Source organism: Elaeis guineensis, unplaced genomic scaffold (assembly GCF_000442705.2).
Source record: "Elaeis guineensis isolate ETL-2024a unplaced genomic scaffold, EG11 Super_Scaffold_31900, whole genome shotgun sequence".
NCBI classification, from domain to species: Eukaryota; Viridiplantae; Streptophyta; class Magnoliopsida; order Arecales; family Arecaceae; genus Elaeis; species Elaeis guineensis.
The window spans coordinates 3247294-3271070 of record NW_027332420.1 but is presented as its reverse complement, the minus strand read 5'-3'; the positions used below and the strand labels follow the sequence as shown (position 1 = coordinate 3271070).

General features: G+C 39.7%; 1 protein-coding gene across 4 annotated transcripts; it reads left to right on the top strand.

The window, feature by feature from the left end:
* The first annotated feature begins 1110 nt into the window (after positions 1-1110).
* LOC140850921 (ferredoxin C 1, chloroplastic-like) lies at positions 1111-6810 on the top strand. 4 transcript variants are annotated; one of them, XM_073250418.1, is made up of 2 exons: positions 1111-1636; positions 6543-6810. In XM_073250418.1, exon 1 carries the CDS (start codon positions 1185-1187, stop codon positions 1620-1622), a length of 438 nt encoding a protein of 145 aa, XP_073106519.1. In that variant the 5' UTR covers positions 1111-1184; the 3' UTR covers positions 1623-1636; positions 6543-6810. The 4 variants fall into 4 exon arrangements, with proteins under 4 accessions (XP_073106519.1, XP_073106521.1, XP_073106520.1 ...); XM_073250420.1 differs by lacking the exon at positions 6543-6810 and adding an exon at positions 3231-3247; XM_073250419.1 differs by lacking the exon at positions 6543-6810 and adding an exon at positions 2470-2487.
* The last annotated feature ends 16967 nt before the right edge of the window (positions 6811-23777 follow it).

Genomic DNA, 23777 nt, shown 5'->3' with positions numbered 1-23777 from the left:
GATGTTGTGGCTTCTCAAGTATGTGAAGTGGCGGAATTTTGGCCGTTATCCAATGAAGAATAATAAGTGAAGGGAAAACACGGGGGTTGGGCTTGGCCTTACCAGCCGTGGTGCTCAGCACCCTAGGGTGGAAATTAATGTTAGGTGAGGAGAGGTGGCCAGCAAGGGTACAACAATAAAATTACAGTGGCAAGACATGGAGGAAGGGAAGAAAATGTAATGGTTGTTTGGCTCAGTAGATATAGAGGAGCCCTCCTTCTGTTCAAAAATACGGTTGGAGGGAAAAATAAATGATGGGGAGGCAATAATCATGTACTGTCCTTCATTTACCATTCTATCCTAGTGTGCGAGGACCTAAGATCGAGCAAAAAAAGGATAGTATGTTGCAAAAAGAAAAAACTAGCTTGAAAGGGTTGGCCGACTTAAAAATTGAAGGAGATGGCCTAGATTGAAATGGGTCTTGGTTGATTTGGAAGATGGTTGCTAGGCTCCAGCTCCCGTACCAATTGCGGCCGTAGATGACGTGCCAATGGAAAAAAACATAAAGAAAACAAGAGAGGGACACACCTGCCCTCTTCCCTTCCGATCTCCATCCATTATATTTTAAGAAAAATCAAATTGCTAGTCGATCAGCCAAATTAGCTACACAGAATTCTCATCAAATTTGAACCGAAGTTTTTGAGAACGTGGACCGATGCCTGCATTAGCCGATGCACTCGAGGTATAATTTTATCGGCATGTAACAATCGATCGGGATTGAGTTCAGATTATATCTTTCGTACAAAAGAATGATCAATCTCTTCGCATCTAACTATGGGGTCATTCGATGTTTTCACATCCAACTATGGGATCATTCTCACACAGCCGTTAAAACAGTTTCATCTGTCTGCACGGCTCTCGTTGGCGATCCAGTGGTGAACATCAGGAAAAAAAAAAAAAAAGGAATTTTTTTTTTCGGTAGTTTGAAAAAAAAAAAAATCGGATCATTCTTTCGCGATCCAACCCGAACCCATCGAGGTCAGGCCCTTTTCGTAATAATCCCGGAAAAAGAAAAAAAGAAAAAAAAATCGGCAGCTTTGGTTTTGGGAGCCCCACGTTATCCTTCGCAGGCCGCAGGACGATCTCTCCCCAAAATCCCACAGAGGCTGTTTAACCAGACCAGCAGGGGAACAGAATAAAAGGAAATGGCCACAGCGACGAGCCTCCTCAACTTCGCCACCGCCACCAAGCCCTTCCTCCTCCAACCCAGCCCACGCCACCAGAAGAACCACCAAGCCCTCCCCCTCCGCCGTCGGGCGGCGTTGGCGGCGGCGTACAAGGTGACGATCGAGCACGAGGGAACGGCAAGGACGATCGAGGTGGGGCCGGAGGAGACGATCCTGGGGCGGGCGCTGGAGGAGGGGCTGTCGGTGCCGCACGACTGCAAGCTGGGGGTGTGCATGACGTGCCCCGCCCGGCTGCTGGCCGGCGAGGTGGACCAGAGCGAGGGGATGCTGAGCGACGACGTGGTGGAGCGCGGCTACGCCCTCCTCTGCGCCTCCTACCCCCGCTCCGACTGCCGCATCCGCACCATCCCCGAGGACGAACTCCTCTCCCTCCAGCTCGCCACCGCCAACGACTGACCCTACTCTAACCCGTGAGCCCCTCTATCCACTCCACTCTTCTTCTCTTCTATTCGGTTATATTTATATTGTGCTATTTAGGGATGTAACTGGATAGAATTTTAGTCCTCCTTCAAGTGCAAGTATTAGTTAGTGAAGTTAATTAGCAAATGTATGCGCTTGTGCTTTTAGAGTTGTATTTGGATGCTAGGTTTTTCTTTTTTTAAGACAGTATGTATGAACAGTGAGTATGGAATTAATATGATGAAACAGGACTCCAATGTTAGTGAAATAATTGACTGTTCAGAAAGATTTTTTCCTAAGTATTCTTTAGAAGATATATCGAATTGGGTTTATCTTGATTGCAACTTATTCTTTTTATTCTTTTTCAATAAAGTATACTAGTTTGAAAATTAAAGTATATGGGAGAAACATGGCGGCTATATGTGTGCTAGATTTGGACATTGAAAGATGAAGAATCAGAAGGTGTGCTTACTATTAGAGTTATGGTTCATGTATATTTCAGGTTTAAGTATAGAACTGTAAATAAGCGCAGAAGTTGTTCACCATTTTATGGTGAAATTATGAAGTCTACAATCTACATACAGACTGGAGTTGTTATGATCTCAAAAAATTCGTGTTGATCTTGTAACCATAATGGTATATGAAAATGCTCGCATAGAGAAAACAAATCTTAGCTACTTCAGCAGAGCTAAGACACATCAAGTTTTGAAAGTAAGAAGCAAAAAGATTCTGCATTAAAAAAACAAAATAATACAACTAGGAATCGCTCTGCCATTTGTGTTTGCTTACCATTCTTTTTCCATATTTGATGGCTTGCATTTTCATATCTCCATTCTGTTACCAGTTGTAAAGCACTTTATACTCCTAATTGTAAAAGGAGAAGGCTGTGTTAGCTGAAATGGAGGTACTCAGAAGGAATATTACTGGGAATTAGCATTTCAATCTACTTGAAGGAAAAATATACTAGTCATTCTGGTTGCCATGCACTGTCCAAAACATGTTATTGATGGGTTGGCCGACAACTATAAAGCACAACTTGTGCCAATGGTGATTTTCAAACTGATGGATCAAGGACATGGTTATTTAAGATAGTCTGATTGGTGGTCAAGTTCTGTTGAAGGACAAAAATCTGTGGGAGTTAGCACAAGATAACAATTGTTTCAATCAATTCCTTATTATTATAGTTTCAAGTCCTTTCAACTGTCTGTTTCGTGAAGCTTGTGAGGCTTTGAGCCACTTTTTGGCAAGTGCTGTGATACAAGAAAAATCCTATCTCCTGACTTCAGTTTCCTCATAGACTTATCCTATTCTATCTTTAGTTCCCTCTTTGAAAGTTTAGATTAGGATGCTTTGTGAGAGTCCCACTATTAGCCCATTTTTCTGGATACACCCATCTTTAGTAATTACACCTCCAAATTGACTCTTTAATAAATAAATACTAAAGAATGTGAATTAGAATAGGAAACCTTTTTATGAAATCTTCCTTTAATGATCTTGATCAATGGGATCAGAGCCTTCCATTTAGCGCTTCTTGAATAAACCAACGTATATTGCATGTCCCAAGTTCTGCTGTTAACTTGCATGGTAAACAATCTTATGTTTCAGGACTGGACAAACATATTAAGGTTGGTCTTTATTTTGGATGCGAAAAGCTCATTTCACCATGTGGCCTCCAAATTTTTTGTTCAATCTTTGTTTCATCTGACGGATGTTATCGGCAAATCCCTTTTGACATGGTTATTTGAACATATATCTATCAAGTTCTTCATCATGACTGAAATCTATGGTTGTCATTTTATTTCTTTTTATGTAGGGGTACCTAGATTTAGAAAATTGTGAAGATCCTGTGAGATACAATAGCAGATTGCTAGGATGCTAAAGAAGATCTATTATGGGTTTACTCACTGCTAAATTAATTTACAGAATCGTAATCCAGGTCAATCAGGCCTAACACAACATGCATTTGAGAAGCCACTTCTTGGGGTGCATTATCCTACCATTTTTCCTTAATTGGTGGCTGGACAATCATTGTGAACAGAGGACTACAAGGCCAGGAATTAAGCTGAGGAGTCCTCTTTATCTCATCGATAATTTTAACCTACCTAATATCCTTTATTCTTTTCTTCGATTTTCCTCCTTATCTTTGTTTGAGGGTGATTACTGATGATCATCTGGATTCATTGAGGTGCTAAAAACATAAGAGAATTTCCCCCCAATAGAAATGGTTAACCAAATTAAAAAAAAATAAAAGGCTGAGGTATGCTTCTTCAACAACTATACTATTAAAATCTAAAACATTTCAGCATGCAACTGGCTCCTGCTTTTGCTGGATTCTATAGGGAAAACCATGAGGAAATGAAAACTTTTTCTTCTTTTCATGTGCATGCCATGGCCGTTAAGTCTCATATTCTTTTGCAAACCAACAAATTATCAAAAAAAACTAGAGAGCGTAGGTGCTTGACCTTATTAAAGAGTGAAGGGCGAACCACAATTGCATGGAAAGAAAGAGTCTTAAACTTGTGCTATGCTTGTTATATCTAATTGCAATATTGCTGTTTCATTCAAGAAATATTATGATTTCTTGAAACATTGGATAAACTACCATCATGGGTGAAGGTGAATGGGAGCTATGCAGTATGAATGGCCTGATTTCATTTAAGACAGATAAACTCCTATTTCCTAGGAAGATAATTGAAACTGTTTATATAAATGTATATAAACAGGGCAGCCCAATGTGTGAGGCTCCATCCCACCATTGTGTGGTTTGGGGAGGGTCCGATGTATGCATCCTTATCCTTACATGCAGTGAGACTATTTTCATATTTTGGGCTTGTGAGCTCTAGGTCATAATAGGCAACCTTACCGTCGTGCCAAGGATCATCTTCCTTTACGTAGATGTATGTAAGACATCCTTTTTCGAGAGAAATGGTATTTGGTTGAAAAGCACTGCCCACTTTCTACGGAGAACTAGTGTTCTGATGTTGATTCCTTGTTCTTGACCCTTCAAGTGAACCATTTGGAACATAGGTTGTCTAAAAGAAATCTGAGACATGCAGTTATCTTGATCATCCTGAGATGCGACAGTAAGTCACGTTAGCACAATTTCCTCATGTTCGATGGCATGCAGGTGACAATATTGCAGTATTGTTCTTCATGCTACTGGATATCATGCACTTCCCCACCATTTCCACCATCTTGTTTCTCGGTTTCTTCAAGTTACAGAAATCTTAATGCCAATTTCGAGCTCGTCATACATCAATCTGGTTTCAGAAAATCAGGAAACTTAGTTGATCATGTAGTAGAGATATCTACAATTTAGAAGTCTTTGTTGAGCACAAAATGAGTGTGAAGAGTGTAGCACTACAACTTAGGCTGCGTTAAACCAATCTATCTCATAAGATGTCTGGACTCTCCAAAGTTTCAGTATGCATAAAATCATTATATAAAGAGGTAGGTTAATCATTCTATTATGGACTATAGTTCGTAAGCTTGATATGGTTCTTCAAACTACTATGAAGTTTGAAAATAACCTAGTATAATGAAGTAACAAGATCAGTTATTTTGCATTAAGTTTAGTGCATGTACATAGGGTGCCTAATGTGCAACAAGCAAACTAACTCTGATCCCTAAAATATAGATAAAGCATATTTTTACTTATCCCTCATCTCTGATTTGGATATTATCATCAAACGCTATTTCTAAAAGAGAAAAAAGTGAATATTTCAGCAAAGAACAAAGGCTAAAGTTGCATATTCCCTCAGTAACAGGACTACCAAGAGAGGTTTCACGTCACGCCCTTAATAGATGATTATCTTAAAGGATTTTTATCCAACAGGGATCAAGGATTTAATGGAGCAGGGTGAATATATTGTAGAAGACTTGAGAGGTACTTCATTGATGAGATGTCCATTAAGCAATTAGAGAGAAGTCCCAATGAACATAGGAATGAGTATAATAACGAGTCCTCTTATTGGAAAAAGGATAGTAAATTACAATAAAATAAATCCACACATTTGAAATTAGAATACAGATTCCAATTTTACAAGATAATAAATCCACATATATTTGGAAATAAAAACATATATTTGGTGGAATCTGTTGACTGAGTTACAACAAGAGAACAGTATTCTGCTGATATGCAAGTGCTGTTACTTCTTCTGAAGGTTGTTCTGGTTCACAGTTCAATGTCAGGAGAATGGTTGTAGGTGCTCTTCTAGATTGGTTCTACTGGTATGGTCAGAGGTTCTGATCTCTTTCGAACCCTCTGCATCATAAATGATTGTATGCTCCTACCAGTATGTTCAGCAACAAGGCCGCCACCTTTGTCCTCCATCCTCATGCTATTAGCAACATTGTTGTCATTGCTGATTCTTAAAACCTTTCACGGTAAGAAGGTAAGTAATAACTAAGCATGTGAGATGGGATAGAGGAGTATCAAGCATTCCAAGTCCGTGATGCGTCCCCCTAGCTTTCTTCATTTGCTATCTGGGGAGCTTTTTGGCATTGGACGGAGAAGAGAATGATAGGTATCTCTGGACCTGCAATGAAACACAAATCAGAAGAATATATTTTTCAAGATCATCAACCTACTACTATATGTGTTTGTTATATTCTCTAGCCAAAATAGACAACATATACTACAATAAACGCTTTAGACTTGTGGATTTAATAGAATCACAAGCCAAGAAGACATGATGTATTCTAAGACGGAGAAAACATACCTTTGCCTTGTAATGAGCACTTGGGATCGAACTCTAAGCCTCATGGACATGGGCGTTGCAGCAAGCAAATTTATCACTATACCACATGATGGAAAAACAATTGAATTACTGTTAGTAATATAGAACATTTTATGCCATGTATGTTTTAGCCTCTCCCCTAACTACATGGACACACTAACACCACCCAGTTTACTAGTACAATGTGGAAGCTGGTGATTGGCTGACTCCACTGACAAGTTTGTGTACCGCACCAATTGCTGAATGCCACATCAACCCGGTAAAATGATTGGTGGTCTGATGGGTGACTGGTAGCAGTATTCCTGATCAATATATTTTTTTATTTCATGCAACATAGGTGTTATTTTTAAATTCCATTGTATAACAAGGAGAATGTCCCATATCAATCTGTAATTTGTATAAATCTTACCTTTTTTTTGAAAGCAAAGTGACTAAAATCATACTCAGATTTGAGTGCCTGTACTTGCTATGTATATTTTGGTGACATGTTCTATGAATCTTATGTTCTTGTAATACCTCCTAAAATTGCTTGCCTACATAAATGCGATAGATGCATCAACTTGAAGATGTGTCTGCATGCCTGTTTAATTAGAGAGAGAGAGAGAGTAGGTTCTAGAACATACTTTGACTGCTTTGATAGCCTCCAAAGATCTGCTTGTCAAACTTGTTTCTTCCAAGAAATATAGCTGTAAAACCTGTCCAACAAGCGGTGATTGAGTGAAGGAACTCATTGGCATGCATCCTACTACTTGCGTACTTCGAAAAGAATGATGATAATCTTTTGATAATTTTAATTTCTTCAAATAATTTCCAACCAAGGTTTAGTAAACCAACGTTATGATTATATTTCTTGAGACAAGAAGGGCTAATCCCCACTTTCTTCCCATACCTTACCCCCACCCCACTAGGGTTGAAGCAGTCGATGTAACTCACAATTGAACTCCCATACCTCCTACCCAAGGGGAAGAAGAAACATAGCGCTCGACTGTAACCCAACGTTATGATTATTTCCAAGGAAGTCATCAATTCATGTTTCCATAGATTTTACATTCTATTATAATAAATATTAAATATAGAAAACTAACAAAAAAGTCTTGGATGACTTCTCCAAATTAGGCTTTAGCTTTACTTTAGTTCTCATAGGCCGTGACAAAGCTAAAAGCGTAGGGTTTGGCTTGGATTAGTATAGTTTTTGGTCAGATTTAATTTCCAAAAGAAAAAAAAAAAGAGTAAAGAACAAGGATATAGGCAAACCTAGATGGAACAAAAGTTTTTGAGGGCTAATCTTGAAAACATGCTTGAATTAACTTAAACCAGCAGAGAAACAGACTCTAAAATCCAAAGGGGAAACAAAATTGTGGGATTTCTATACCTGAGCGGTCCTGAGCATCTCTTGGTTGATGGTAACTTCTTTTATGACGAGATTGGTATAGATAAAGCAGTTGAGATCCAACAAGAGAGGAAAGGACATAAGGAGCGAGATGAGAAAATTGGTTGGAAAGAATGACTTGATCTTCTCTACCGTATTCCTTCAATTTATATTATCTCATATGATACAAATTCTAATAATCTCTAGGATAACTAATACAAATCCCATGATTTTTGGAACAGCTATATGGTATGTATAACAAAATAGAGTCAACAATGAAGAACCCCATGATTGTAAGATCATAAATTTGGAAATGGATCCTAATGATTGTCTATTTTTGTAGAGAGCACAATAATATTGAAATAGATATCCTAATTGTTATTCATGATTGTAGAATGCACAAATATTAAAATGGATCCTAATGATTGTCTATGTTTGTAGAGAGCATGTTAATATGGAAATATATCTTAATGATTGTCTATGATTGTAGAGTGCAGAAATTTTGAAATGGATCCTAATGATCATCCATGTTTATGGAGAGCATGCTAAAATGAAAATGCATATTAATGATTGTCCATGATTGTAGAGTGTACAAATATTGAAATGGATCCTAATGATCATTTATGTTTGTAGAGAACATGTTAATATGGAAATACATCTTAATGATTATTCATGATTGTAGAACACAAATATTGGAATGGATCCTAATACAGAGAGTATGTTAATATAAAAATACATCTTAATGATTGTCCATGATTGTAAAGTGCACAAATATTGAAATAGATCCTAATGATCTTTTATGTTTGTAGAGAGCATAATAATATGAAAATACATCTTAAAGATTATCCATGATTGTAGAGTGCACAAATATTGAAATGGATCCTAATGATTATCTACGTTTATGTAAAGTATATTAATATGGAAATACATCTTAATGATTGTCCATGCTTGTAGAGTGTATAAATATTGAAATGGATCCTCTATGTTTGTAGAGAGCATGTTAATATGGAAATGCATGTTAATGATTGTATATGATTGTAGAGTGCACAAATATTGAAATAGATCCTAATGATCATCTATGTTTGTAGAGAGCATGTTAATATAGAAATATATCTTAATGATTGTCAATGATTGTATAGTGTACAAATATTGAAATGGATCCTAATGTAGAGAGCATGTTAATATGGAAATATATCTTAATGATTATCCATGATTGTAGAGTGCACAAATATTGAAATGGATCCTAATGATCATCAATGTTTGTAGAGAGCATGATAATATAGAAATACATCTTAATGATTGTCCATAATTGTAGAGCGCACAGACATTGAAATGGATTCTAATGATCATCCATGTTTATATAGAGTATTTTAATATGGAAATACATCTTAATGTTTGCCCATGCTTGTAGAGTGCATAAATATTGAAATGGATCTTCATGATCATTCATGTTTGTAGAGAGTATGTTAATATGGAAATACATATTAATGATTGTCCATGATTGTAGAGTGCATAAATATTGAAATGTATCATAATGATTATCTATATTTATAGAGAGTATGGTAATTTAGAAATACATCTTAATGGTTGTTTATGCTTGTAGAGTGTACAAATATTGAAATAGATTTTAATGATTATCCATGTTTGTAGAGAGCATATTAATATGGAAATACATCTTAATGATTATCTACGATTGTAGAGTACACAAATATTGAAATGGATCCTAATGATCATCCATATTTGTAGAGAGCATGTTAATATAGAAATATATATTAATGATTGTCCATGATTATAGAGTGCACAAATATTGAAATGGATCTTAATGATTATCTATGTTTGTAGAGAGCACGCTCACATGGGAATACATGTTAATGATTGCCTATGATTGTAGCGTGCACAAATATTGAAATGGATCCTAATAATTATCCATCTTTCTAGAGAGCACAGTAATATAGAAATACATCATAATGATTGTTCATAATTCTAGAGTGGATCCTAACAATTTCGGAGAGATGAGAACGAGCATGCTTTACTAGGTTGCTAATAAAAATGTGAAAAGAGAATTCTATAATTATAAAAGTCACATAACTATGGAAATGAATCTCGGTAATTTTCGAGAGATAAAAGGGCATATGCTTGACTTGTTGCCTATTATCATGTGACATTGAATGCCTCAATGAAGATATCTATGAGTTGGTGTTAAAATGGATCACAGGAAGTGGTGATGATGTCATTTTGTAATTTCTCTCGAGTAACATGGCTGTCTAATGTAACTTGATATATTTGGTCCTCTCATGATACACTTTGTTGGCTATAATGTGTAAAGTCGCTTGGTTTCTGCAATGGAGTTGTATGGGCTGTGGGTTAATAATACCAAATTCTTAATTCATATGTGGCTTTAGCCAGAGCACGGTACATTGCTTTGGGAAAAGAGTGAGAGGCAATACTTTGTTTATTACTTCATCATGAGATGGGACTGTTGCCAAGAAAATTAATATAAATACTTATTGAATGCCTAGGCATAGGACACTCAGCCCAATTTAAATTTATATAGGCTGAAAGTTGCAAATTGGAATTTGAAGGTAGTGAGATTGCTTCAAATAGCAGCCCCTTGAAGCACTGCAGAACCTAGCGAGCAGCAACAAGATGTGAAGCATGAGGCTGGTGCATTAATTGTCTTAAGATATAGACTATATAAATGATGTCCAGGCAAAATGATCATGAGATAGATTAGCCATCCAATTAGTCAATGATATAGATCAAGATCACAAAATAGTTGTTTGGTGTCAATGGCAAAGAGGTGGTGCAGCTCAATCAGAAATGTTGTTGGTTTGGAGCCAAGAAACCAGTCTCAAAAGGAAAGAGTGTATTTTATCTGAGTAAACAAAATGTAATTATGAGACTGGGCAATCTCAATACCTAAGCAAAACTTCAACAACCAAGGATCCTTGATGTGAAATATTTAAGAATGTAGAAAAGCCTAAGGGAAGAAATGATAGAGGCATTATTCCCTATAACAATGATGTTATCCATTATCCATATATATATATATATATATATATTGACATGCCGCCTTTGTTAGAGATAAAGAGAAAGTTATCAGCATATGATTGGTAAAATGTAGCTTGGTGAATAGCTCGAGCAAGCTTCTCGAACCAATTATGAGAAGTTTGCTTAAGACTATAAATTGATTTTTGTAGCTTAAGAAGACGAGTCTCCCTTTTGCATCCAAGCTTAGGAGGAAATTTCGTATAGATTTCTCCATAGATATCTTCATGGATAAGAGCATGTTCATATTGAGTTGGTGGTGAGTTGCTATTTCTTTGCAAAAGTATGGCAAGATGGTAGCGGACCATAAACAATTGGATGATCAGTGTAAATTTCTCATGATGATCAGGGCCTTCAAGTTGTATGAACCCACTAACTTACCTCTTGTCATATCCAGTTAACCTAAGGAAAAACTTGGGACCTCAGATACATTAGTGGATTGGCTCCAATCTAGGAAAATCTTGAGACCTCAGATACATTAGTTGATTGGCTCCCATCTATAATTACCTCCACCTTCTTTAGATCCATGTTGATCCTATATGTAAAAATTTCATGCCCAAGAAAGAAGATACTATGCAATCAAAACTCATATTTCTTTAATTTGCATAATTTTCTTCTCCCTTAGGGTCAGTCGCACTATTCTCAAATGTTTCTCAAGCTCCTCTTGGCCTTTAGAATACATTAGCATAGCATTAATGAAAATTATGACATATTGATCCAAAAAAGATTTAACTATTCTATTTATTAGATTTATAAATACTGCAAGGATATTTGTCAATCCAAAAGTGATCACCAAAAATTCATAACGCCTATACGTCATCTTAAATGCTATCTTGGATAGTATTCAATAATTTAAATATAATTCTCCTCTCCTTCTAGCTTGCCACGGCCAATGACTGACCCTACTCTAACCAGTGAGCCCCTATCTCCACTCCACTTCTTCTTTTCTATTTTTGAGCTACTTTCTTTTCTTGACCTATCGGTTATATTTATATTGTGCTATTTATGGATGTGATTGGATAGAATTTTAGTGCTCCGTTGAGTTGAAGTATTAATTAGTGAAGTTAATTAGCAAATGTATGTATTGTGCTTTTGGAGTTGTACTAGTTTATAACCCCATGCAATGTATGGCATGCAATTTTTATTGTCGATGACGAAACTAGAGACCTTAGTTATGATGTTCTGCATATTCACTATCCTTAATTATTCATAATGAAACTACACACAAAAAAATCATCTTATCGAACTTACAAAATTGATTAAAAAAAAAAAGAAAAAGGAGATGCAAGAGTCCATAGGCAGATCCAAAAGCCTACTCACCTGTTGCCTCACGAGATACTTGATCTTGAAGGTCAAGTCCCCGATCAGCCACTTTCCTAGTGTCGGTAGTGTTGCTTTGTAGAGTCATTAGTTGTGAAAGTTATGAGGTCCAATTCTTAGGAAACAGATAATGAGAAGTCTTGCTATCTAATGGTCTCTTATCTTGGTATTTATATGGTATATATTATGAGCTATCTATGACATGCTTCTAGTAAGTTGGCATTTAAGTGACTATGGATTTATGAAGCAATGAGGTAAATAACAACCAACTGCATTACTTTAATAAATAAAGAGATGGAAAATTTGCTAAAAAACTTGGTGGTTTCAATTAATTCTTATAAAAAAATCTATTATCATCCGTCTTAACTTTATATGTTAAGCAAGAAATCCATGTTTAGAGATAGTGAAAGCTTCTATGATTTAAATTGCACACATCTTTCATAATGCTGGTTATTAGAGAGGATAAAATATTCATCAATAGTATCTTATGATTTGTAAATAACTTATCTTATTGAGTAATAAATTATTTTTCCTTGCCAACTCACACACATGCTCCATGGTCATCCCAAATCACTCATCAATCCAAGGAAAATAGAGGCATTCCAAAAATAGAGCCCTTTCACCCTGTGCAAAAGCCAAGCAAAATAATTTTTTGAAAATAAAAAAGTTGGACTCTGTGAACTGCTCAATTGAAAACAGAAAGTTGCTTAATTCAACATTTTAATACTTATGCGTTAGCCATCGGCCATGCCAATCATTCTCAAATGTAAAATGTGTTGAGTACCACAATTTTATTTTCTATTCCTATCAATATTTAGTAAATGACATATTGCTACATCTCATTACCATGTAATACTAATTGGTCCAAGGCTTACATAATATGATCTCTTAACGGGATGATTGAGACCTTAAGAAATTGTTGACAATACACATAAATGTTATTTTGTCAAAAGAACAAAAAGCTAGTAAGTAACTTTGCCATAGTAAAAAGCTGCTCAGATACCTGATGTCCCCACCGTTGTCATCATCCGGCATGAAATGGAGGATGTTGCCATAATAGTCTCCTCCGAAGCCATTAGTAGTTAGTTTCCCAAAAGGGCTCGAAATAGGGGAGAAAGGGAGTGGATTGTGAGTATATTTTCTTTCAATAGGGGCTGAGAAGATGTGCAATGTATATAATGATTGGTCTGCTTGTGGAAAGTCAATATAATGGCCTTTCGGATATTGGTGAGGGTCGCGATCCACTCACACATGGCTCCCTCCACTTAGATATTATAATCCTCAACATGACATTGTTCGTAGTTATGAGTGCACAAGTTTGTAACCTTTGTTTCCACTTAGCTTGTCCAAATTTTTTATGCAAAACCAAATAACAGTGCATTTAAAATATACATAAAATTTGTACAGTGACATGAACTGTACTCCTAGTGCCCACAAAAACCACATGTTATTTAGGTAGTAATTTTTCAATAGGCTATTTAGTAGAAAACGTACCTTTGGATGGTGGTTTGTGACAAAGCCAATAAGAACTCCATAGAGAAAGGACATGGTTGGCCAGCTCCCCTTGTCTCCAACCACGAGGAGATCATGAGAGATGCACTTCAACCCAGCTTTCAGGCCACCATCCTGTAGCGACCCAAAACCTAGAATCCGAACCAGAGATTCAGCAAATAAGGCCCCTTTACTCCAAAGGATGGCGGGAGGGATACTGGGGAGGGCCATGGAGAGGAGGAGAGCAGGTCGGTGGTGATGGGGTCCGAGCCGGAGCTCGAGTTGCAGGAGAGGTGGTAGATGGCTTGAAACATAGGGGAAGGGGAGTGGATTGGGAGTCGTGATCCACTCACATGCAACTCCCTCCACTTTTCCCAAAATTCTACATGCCGATGGCCTAGCACCGCATTTATACACGATGAACCATTCAACAGTCAAGCACTATGGATGACATTGTTGCACTATTCCTTTTCTCGTGTGGTGGGGTTGCAGGGAGGGAGGGCCGGTGAAGAGCGGTATTGGCGACGGTGCCGGTGCTGATGTTGGAGAGGATGTAGACCCCAAGATTCCATAGCTAGGTGAAGCGGAGGAGTGAGTCCACCATATTGTGCCTGCCGGGGATCTCGAGCACATGCTGGTGCATCATAGCTATTGTACAGGATCCGATACAATACGGTACAGTAGGAAGAAAGAAGAAAAAAAATAAAAAATACAATATAAATATGTGGATCGGTCACAAGTCTATTTTCACAGAGCGTGCAAGTTTCACTATGAGAGAATAAAACAAAATCAATAAAAGAGGAACTCACCACTCAATCTTTGTACAAGAGCCTTTCAATAAGAAGTCCAAACATCCTCATAAAAGCTCTTTGAAATCTCTCTTGAAGCCTTTCTGCACCTCCAAGACGTTACCAGCTATCCAATGCAATAAATGGCTCATCAAGCGAAGCTATATAGGCTCCAGAATCTCAAAAACACTGTTACAGTAGGAATACTGAGTCTCCATCAATCCTAGAATAATTCGTGGCCATCCAATCGTGATCGGCTCACACTAGAGCCGTCCGATCATGCATTATAGCCTCTGATCATGTCTGATCATGCTCGAAGTCATCGTCAGCCATCCGATTGTAAACGACTCACTCCAAAGCCATCAGATCGTGCAAAAATGTCTATGGACCGTGTGTGGACCGCATGATCGGTCCACACGGCTTCCATGGACCGCCTAGCACCCTGCAGTCCACGGTGGACCGTGCAGGGCACTGAGTCGACTCACACACATGCCCACACTGGGCTCGCCCGTGTGCTGGGCTGGCGCGCGCGTCCATCGGGCCCGACCGCACCGCCACCTCATGTGTCGTGCCACCTATTTTGAGCTTCTTTCGTACGTATCTTCATCGTCTGGACTCCATTTGGGCTATTCTTGGGCTCGTTGGACTCTGTTCGTCATTTTGTACCTCGCTGTGGGCTCAATATGAATTGAATTTTGAGACATCAAATTTCAACAATCTCCATCTCGACTCAATATTCGACCTTTACCTGTCTTTGAGAGCTTGTGATCCATCTCACCTCCACACTCTGGGGCATGCTTGTTGTCTCATGGATGGGCAAATGTGGGAGTCGAGCCAGGCCGTTCGATCCCACCTCCATCATGGGCTGTGTCCACTCTGACCAAAGATCTGTTCGAGGAAGTATTCTATAGCAATAGGAACTTCACTCTGCGACGTCGCCTTTCATCCTCTCGAGTCTCCCATTTAATGTCCAATCCACCTCCACCTGGAGCTTCACCTCACTTTGGGCTTTTCTTGGCTCTTGAATCTCTACCTCGCACTGGACTCCCCCCAGGTAGTAATATCCTTTCGTCATCTTCTTCTCCTCAGAATAATCCTATCGCCACGCAATACCTTCAGGATTTTTCTACCAGCTACCGTCCTATAATCTTTCGAATCCAGTTTGCTCAGTAAGATAAGATTCTATCTAAAATCGGATATGTATCAGACTTCTCCGAATCTCTTCACTACACCATCATATGTCCTTTAACTGACCATCCCAATGCCTCTGATCGTACAGCTTGATCCATCCGACAGATAAACAGTACTCTCACTGCTCTCCAGGGAGTCAAACTGCTCCTCTCTGCAACATACATAATAGGTGCATGCAGAATCTAAAATTCACTGCTGAAAAGAAGTAGATACCTCGTCAGATATCTCTAGGACATCATCCTTTGACTCGCTATTGGCCGTCGCTGCAGTAATTCTCGTCTGATCCCTGAGTTGAGGATAATCTCTGGCTCGGTGCCGCAACTCGTCACATCGATAACATCTGATCTTATTCAGATCTCTCATCCTAGACTTAGACCACCCTCATCACGATCTTCTGTCGCTTCGTCTGCTGTCTCCTGCTCCTCCAGAAACCACCAAAATTGAGCATCACCTAAGCTCGAAGCTGGGTTCTCCTACTTGAGAATCTCATTTTGGAGAATCACCGTAATGACCTTGTCCATCTTGATGGTGCTCTTCCTCACCAGAAGAGCAGTCACCAAAGACTCATACGAATAGAGAAGCGACGCTAGTAAGACCAGTGCCCTGGTCTTCTCCTCAACTTTCTCGCCAATGCTGAGGAGGTCGATGAGGATCTTTTGAAAGTGACTGAGATGCTCCTACATACTCTGTCCCTCAGTCATCCGCAGCTGGTAGAATTGCCTCCAGAGAAAGAAGATGTTCGTGAGAGACTTCGTTATGTATAACTTCTCGAACTTCGACCACAGCATCGTCGGAGAAGTTCCACCAATCACATGGATCGCCACCTCATTCGCTAGGTACAAACGGATCATACTCACTGCGTGCATCTGGAGCCACCTCCAATCTTGTACCTTCATAGTAGTCGGCTTCTCCACACAAGAGAACATCGATCAATTTTTGCTGGATGAGCACGTCTTTCACCCTTACCTACCATAAGGAAAAATTGCTCTTTCTATCAAATCTGTTGATCTCTACTTTGATTGTGCTTGTCTTTTTCATTTTCTATCTCGGTCACCACCGCCGCAACCTATGCTCTGGTATCACCTTGTTCTGATACCAATTGTTGTGTAGGATCCAGTACCACATGGTGCAGTAGGAAGAAAGAAAAAATAAAATAAGCAACATAATATAAATGCATGGATCGGCCTCAAGCCTACCTCCATGGGGCATGCAAGCTTCACTACGAGAGAATAAAACAAAACCAATATAAGAGGAACTCATCACTCAACCTTTGTACAAGAGTCTCTCAATTAGAAGTCCTAAAATCTTCATAAAAGTTTTCTGAAATCTCTCTTGAAATCTTTCTGCACCTCCAAGACGTCACTAGCTATCCAATGTAACAAATGGCTCGTCAATCGGAGCTATATAGGCTCCAGAATCTCAAAAGTACTGCTACAGTAGGAATATTGAGTCCCCATCAACCCTAGAACAATCTGTGGCCATCCGATCATGATCGGCTCGCATCAGAGCCGTCTGATTGTGCACTACAGCCTTTGATCACGCTTGATCATGTTCGGAGTCATCCTCAGCTGTCGGATCGTGAATGGCTCACTCCAGAGCTATCGGATAGCGCAAAAATGCACGTGGACTGAATGATCAATCCATGCGGCCTCCATGGACCGCCTAGCACCTGCGGTCCATGGTGGACCATGCAGGGCGCTGGGCCTGGGCGCCTGCGCACACTAGGTCGGCCCGCACGCACACCCGCAGTAGGCCCACCCGTGCACTGGGCCAGCGCTTAAGCATCTGTCAAGCCCAGCCACCATCGGTTCGCCGTCGGCCTCCGTGTCTCATGCGCTGTGCCACCTGCTCCGAGCTTCTTTCGTATTTATCTTCGTCGTCTGGACTCCGTTTGGACTGTTCTTAAGCTTCTTGGACTCTATTCGTCATTCTGAACCTCACTGTGGGCTTAGTGTGGATCGAATCTCGAGACGTCAAATTCCAACAGTAGCGGATGAATTTGCCTCTCAGGTGACGATCATCGATCCAAGAAGAGAGCCATGTGTTAAATGAAATATATATTTAGAAGCCTCCATTTTAATATATATACTAGCTTATAACCCATGCAATGTATGATTTTTTTTTAATTAGCTTCTGCTTCCTTTCTCTCCCCTCACATACGGCCTCCCCACCGCCCTCTGCCTCCTCGCTGCCTTAACCAGCCGTTGTGAGGCCCTCTTAATGCCCCTGCCACAAGTCACACAAAAACCCATATGCTCAAGAAAAGACCCCAATCAGAACCTAAGAAATCCCTCTGATCTTTGTGCTCTCCTTCCATCCCCCAGTACTGCTGCCATTACTCGCTCAAGCACTAGCACCGCCTCCTCCTCGGCCCTCTGTCTCTCACACCACCCCAACTCGCACAAAAACCCATATACTCGAGAAAAAACCCCAATTGGAACCTAAGAAACCCTTCCGATCTCCGTGCTCTTCTTCCGACCCCCCGACACCGCCGCCACCGCCTGCTCAGCAGTGGCACTGCCTCTTCCTCGACTCTTTATCACTCACACCTCCACAACTCGCACAAAAACTTGTATGCTCGAGAAAAAACCCCAATCAGAACCTAAGAAACCCCTCTGATCTTTGTGCTCTCCTTTCGTACCCCTGACATTCCCACCACCACCAGCTCCAGCACAGGCATCGCCTCCTCGTACCGCAACCATCACAATAGGCTTATTGCTAGCTCCAACGCTATTGTGGCTATTTCAATAAAGTATATTAGTTTGAAAATTAAAGTATAAGGAAGAAACATGGTGGCTATATATATGCTGGATCTGGACATTGAAAGATGAAGAATCAGAAAGTATACTTAATATTAGAGTTATGATTCATGTATACTGATTTGGATGCTAGGTCTTTCTTATCTTTAGATAGTACATATGAATAGTGAATATGAAATTAATATTATGATACAGGACTCCAATGTTAGTGAAATAATTGACAATTTAGAAAGTTTTTTTTTCTAATTATTCTTTGGAAAATATATTGAATTGGGTTTATCTTGATTGCAATTTATTCTTTTTTTCTTTTTCAATAAAGTATATTTGTTTGAAAATTAAAGTATATGGAAGAAACACAGTGGTTATATGTGTGCTGGATTTGGACATTGAAAGATGAAGAATCAGAAAGTGTGCTTAGTATTAGAGTTATAGTTTATGTATACTTCAAGTTTATGTATAGAACTGTAAGTTAAGTTGTTCATCATTTTATGGTGAAATTATGAAGTCTATAAACTCTCTTTCAATAGGACAAACTCTTAAGGAGTAGGGAAGATGAGGTCTAGATGGAGTAGGTGGACAAGATAGAGTCGGTGGACTTGGAGGAATCAAAGTTTCCATAGCACTGGTGGTTGCCATGGAGAGGTCAAGAGACTTGCGACCAACCTTAGCCGAAAGTCCTTCCCTTCTTTCAGACAGAGTATGATCCTTATTGGCGCGAATGCAGTGCCTCTGGGAAGACCGGATCATAACTATAAAGTTAATGGGGTAGTAAATAGCCTCTTAAATGCTATCTTTGGGAAGCTGCCTGCTATGCTATTATTGCTGCTTTTGCCATTTAGGGTAGCACGACTACTCATTCATGGTGAGACCTTTATACTTCTCCCTTTATCCCCAACATCCCCAATAGATGGCATCTTCAATCCTCCATTAACATGAGAACCTCAACAGAATACTTAAACAGCAGGAGCCGGAGCCTGCATCTAGAGAAAATCTCAAGTAGAGACCTTAGGGTTTCAAACCAGGCATATGATTTAGATGTGGCGAACTCGAGTACTTTCATAGCGATTGCCTTCATGGCCTTGTATGCTTCATTTGTAGAAAAGTTGGGCACTCCCTGTGCACCTGTCGGGCTAGTTAGAGGAGGGAGGATCCTGGCAGCTTGGTCATTCCTGGTCATCCAACAAATGCCTTGATCTTTCTCCCAACTGAAGACTATCATGTGCAGAGGTATAACCAGCTCCTAAATGCCGACATCTTGTATCTTACCTCTTCATCGTGCGGTGCTCCTTTGTTGGGTCCCTCAAATCTGATATGTGTTCTAAAGGTTTCTTCATAATTTTGATTGGGACCCAATTGAGATCGGACTTAATACTTGGTGATGTTTTCGATGTGTGAGGCTCTGCTGCATGCCCATCGATGAGGCCACCTAAAAGATTTGTTCTTCTCCTTCAAAATCCAGCCATGGTCTTTCAAAGACTCTGCATCTCCGAACAATCTTCAATTTTGAGTTTATCTTGAACTCTCTGGTGTCCCTCTGCATGCCTGGGACATTGACTTTGTGACGAGGGCCATCTCTGGCTTTGCCTTGTTGGAAAAGGTTCTTCTTCAAACTCTTGTTGGCAAAGAACTGTCTATTTTTTAAGGTGACTACCTTTTATGAGAATCTTGATAGCATCCCTCATATGGTGCGCTTGACCCTCGGCAATGCCACTTACAATGTACTTTGAATATCAAAGTGCAACCCTTGGTATGCCTCTCCCCTCTGCTATCTTGTCGAGATTTGATTGGGAGGCCCCATGGCCTCCTGCTATCCCTGAGGCTGGACACGGTGACGCCTCATCCTCTAGCTTGGGTGTTGCTCATGGTGGTGCTAACAATTCCATAGGAGATGAAGATGCTGTTCTGACTGTTGGTGAGCTTGGAACTGATGGTGGCCAAACTCTGATGATCGAAACTGCAAGCATTGAGGAAGTGCCCCCTGCTGCTCCGCAATAGATTCCAGTGACCTTAATCTCCAAGCTGATCTGAAGTAGGCCATCTTACCAATTGAGGAAGCACCCCCTGTTGCTCCGACAATGGAATCCAGTGAGGCTCCACAAAGTGGCCTGTTGGCAGTCCAGGTGGGTGAATTGGGCTCATCCATTGCGATCCATACCAATTCAGACCTCTAGCCATTTGGCAAGGAGTCAGTGACCACTAGTCATTGCTCTGACCTAATTGCTCTAGATAGCCCTTCTCTCCCTGTCATTATGAAAACTTCTTCTGGACGTCTTCATCGAGGACTGCATATCGATATTGTGTCGGTTGAAAAAGATTTGGCATTTAAAGCATTGATCGAGCTTATTCATTCCACTCCTGCTACTACCTCTATCTTGACTTCTTCGGCATTGGAACCCGTCTACACTGTGGGTGCACTTAACCACGATGCCCAAATGTAGTCCGATTCAAGTGGGCTTGTTTTAGAATCCTTCATGCCCCTTCATCACATAGAATCTTTGGAGGGTGGGGCTGTGGTCAATACGGAAGGGACTCCTACCTGTATGTCAAGTCCTAAGAAGACTTCTCCCCTTAGATTAGGCCATGTGGCTTCGGACATGGCATCGCATGGCAAAAAAGTGGTGCTGAATTCATTAACCCTTGAAACAAAAATTGGTGATGTCCCAAGCATTGAAAAAGAACCCAAAGCTTTTCATCATGTTGTCCCCTTAGAGTCCTTGCATGGCATTGAGTTTTGCTCCTTGAATGGTCTTTCTAGCAAAATCAGGAAGACAAGCTGAGCCAAGGTGGTGAGATTTGTGAAAGAAGCCACCATGAAGCTCATTCCAAATAGAAGACGAAGAAAAGAAATGATTTCAGAAATGGAGGCTGATGACCCTTCCTGACCCCTTCATTATGTCTCCCACAAGCTTCTGCCTGATTGGGAAAAAACTTGTGGATTCTCTTTTGGGAAGGATGTTGCTAAGGAGATTGTCAATACACTTCTTGATCTTGAAAAAGAGAAAGATGTATTATTGGCAACTTAATTCTATTTCTCCCTGTTTGGTTAGTTGTCCTGTGGTTGTTGTGCTCTATTTAAATATGGATAATGAAGCTGCTCTCTTTTACTTTCTCTTCTCCCTACTCTCATGTTGGTTGTCGGCAATGGATGCTTGGCCAAGCCCTCCGTGCCTTCTCCAAACTCTATCCCTATGGCTGGCTGTGCTGATTGGTATGGTGGTATGGCAATTCTATTTAGTGCCCACTATATATTTCAATGATTATCATAACCTAAAATAGAAGAGGCACTGGTGATGCATCTAAGCGAAGAGCAATCCGAGACATCATTTGACCTCTTCCTGTGATATTCTCCTTACGTAAGAATCGAAAGTATCCTACCCTACCATTCTATTCTTTCACTCTCTCGACGGATCTTGGCTCACAGATTGGACTCATCTTGACTCTATCGGCTCCTCAAGAGGCATTTTAATCAGATAGAATTCTAGACTCTTCTTTATTAAAAATTCTTTTTTCAAAATTTTTTTATTGATAATGGCGCTTCACTGCATTGCTCTAAATAATGAAATTGCTGTAACTTCTATATATGGCCCCAACAACTCATGGCTTAGAGATTCCTTCTTCTATGAACTCTCAGACATTTGTAATGGCTTTTCTAGTGCTTGGCTAGTTGAGGGAGACTTCAACATTACAAATCAGTGACTGATAGACGTGGTAATCCTTAATTTCTTAGAAATAATCTTTTGTTTTTGGATTTTATCCCCTCACTTGTGCTGGTGGATTTGGTCCTGAAGAGATATAAATACAATTGGAGTAATGGCCAAGATCACCCTTCCATTGCTTGCCTTAATCGCTTTCTCCTTTGCACCGAATGAGAGAATCTATTCCCGACATCTTTGAAGATGACCTAAATAGCCACATATTTGATCATATCCCTATGGCTGTTCACTATGATCTTAAATTTCAATCTTCTAGTATCTTTCATTGGAGACTTGGTGGGCAAAGGAGCTAGACTTGATGCATAGTTTTGGGTGTGGACACCAATCAGAGGATCTATCAATCCTGTGCTGCTTGGGTTAACCACCTAAGAATGCTCCATGGTTCCAAGGTTATGGGCAAAGACAAAGAAATCCTCTAAAAATGAGCTGAAGGTTAAATTGTTGCAGACATTGAAATTCTTAACAAGAAGGAAACGATTGATTGTCGTCACTCGAGCTTGCCACTCAAAGAATCTTGAAACAATCCTGGATGACATCTACACAAAAGAGGAGTTTACTAGATATAGAGAGCTAAAATTACTTGGCTCAAAGAGGGGTGATCATAACTCAACTTCCTTTCACAAAGTTGCCTCTACAAAGAAAAGGATGAATGAGACATTGTGTCCTCATGATATGGGTGGAGTTTCATAGATAGGATGACATTAGATCAAGCTTCACTCCTCCTTTTCTATTAACTAGGACTTCCTATGATAGTCTGCTATTGATCTCAAGGATCTAGATGCTGAATTTTCTACTAATGAAATTAAAAGAGCTGTTTTTTTATTGGAGACATGAAAACCCTTGGTCCGGATGTTTTCACTTCATTTCTTCAAGTGGTTCTGAAATCTTATCAATGATATTTTTGGTTCCTTTGAAGAATTTTCAATGAGTCTCCGATCTTGAAAGGCCAATTAGCTTAATAACCTGGATTCCCAAAAAAGATGGCATTCTATGCTCGTGATCTCAGACCTATTAGTCTCTCAACAGCTTACACAAGATATTACAAAAGTGCTTGCGGATACATTATCTAAGTTTCTTCCTTCTTTAATAGATCATCCAGTCTACTTTTGTGAAAGGGAGGAAATACTAGAAACTCCTTGTGCACATAAGATCTGCTTATGCAGAAGAACGGGTGGGCATCCTTTCCAACGAGATTTGAGAAGGCCTTGATAAATGAACTGGCACTTTCTTGGGATGTTTTGAAAGCTAAGGTTTCTCTTCAAGATGGATTGTTGGATAAGGAGCCTTCTTAGCTCAGCCTTAGTTCACTCCTAGTGAATGGAAGACCAAGTAATTGGATTAAATATCGATAGGGATAAGATAGGGGGCCCTTTGTCATCGGAGCTCTTTTATATTGGCCACTGATCTCTCTCTAAGTTTCTATTGAGGGCAAGTTTCTTTGGTCTTATTGAAGGTATCGGATCTAATGTTGTTTTTGCAGGAATTAATGGACTTTTATTTGCTGATGATACCATGCTATTTTGTGCGGATAAAAAGAAAGTATCTTGGCAGCAAAAGTTTACTCTTGAGATTTGGAAGTGCTTCTGGCTTGAGGATCAACTTCATAAATGCCTCACCATTTTGCTTGAATATGTCTGCTGACGAATCCTCCTTATTCGCCCTAATGATGAACTGCAAGATGGTACTCTCCCTAACCTACTTGAGCCTCCCTCTATCAAATGGAAAGATTCCAAA

Coding starts and splice junctions, on each gene's coding strand:
- LOC140850921 (XM_073250418.1), top strand. CDS start 1,185: ATGGCCACAGCGACGAGCCTCCTCAACTTCGCCACCGCCACCAAGCCC.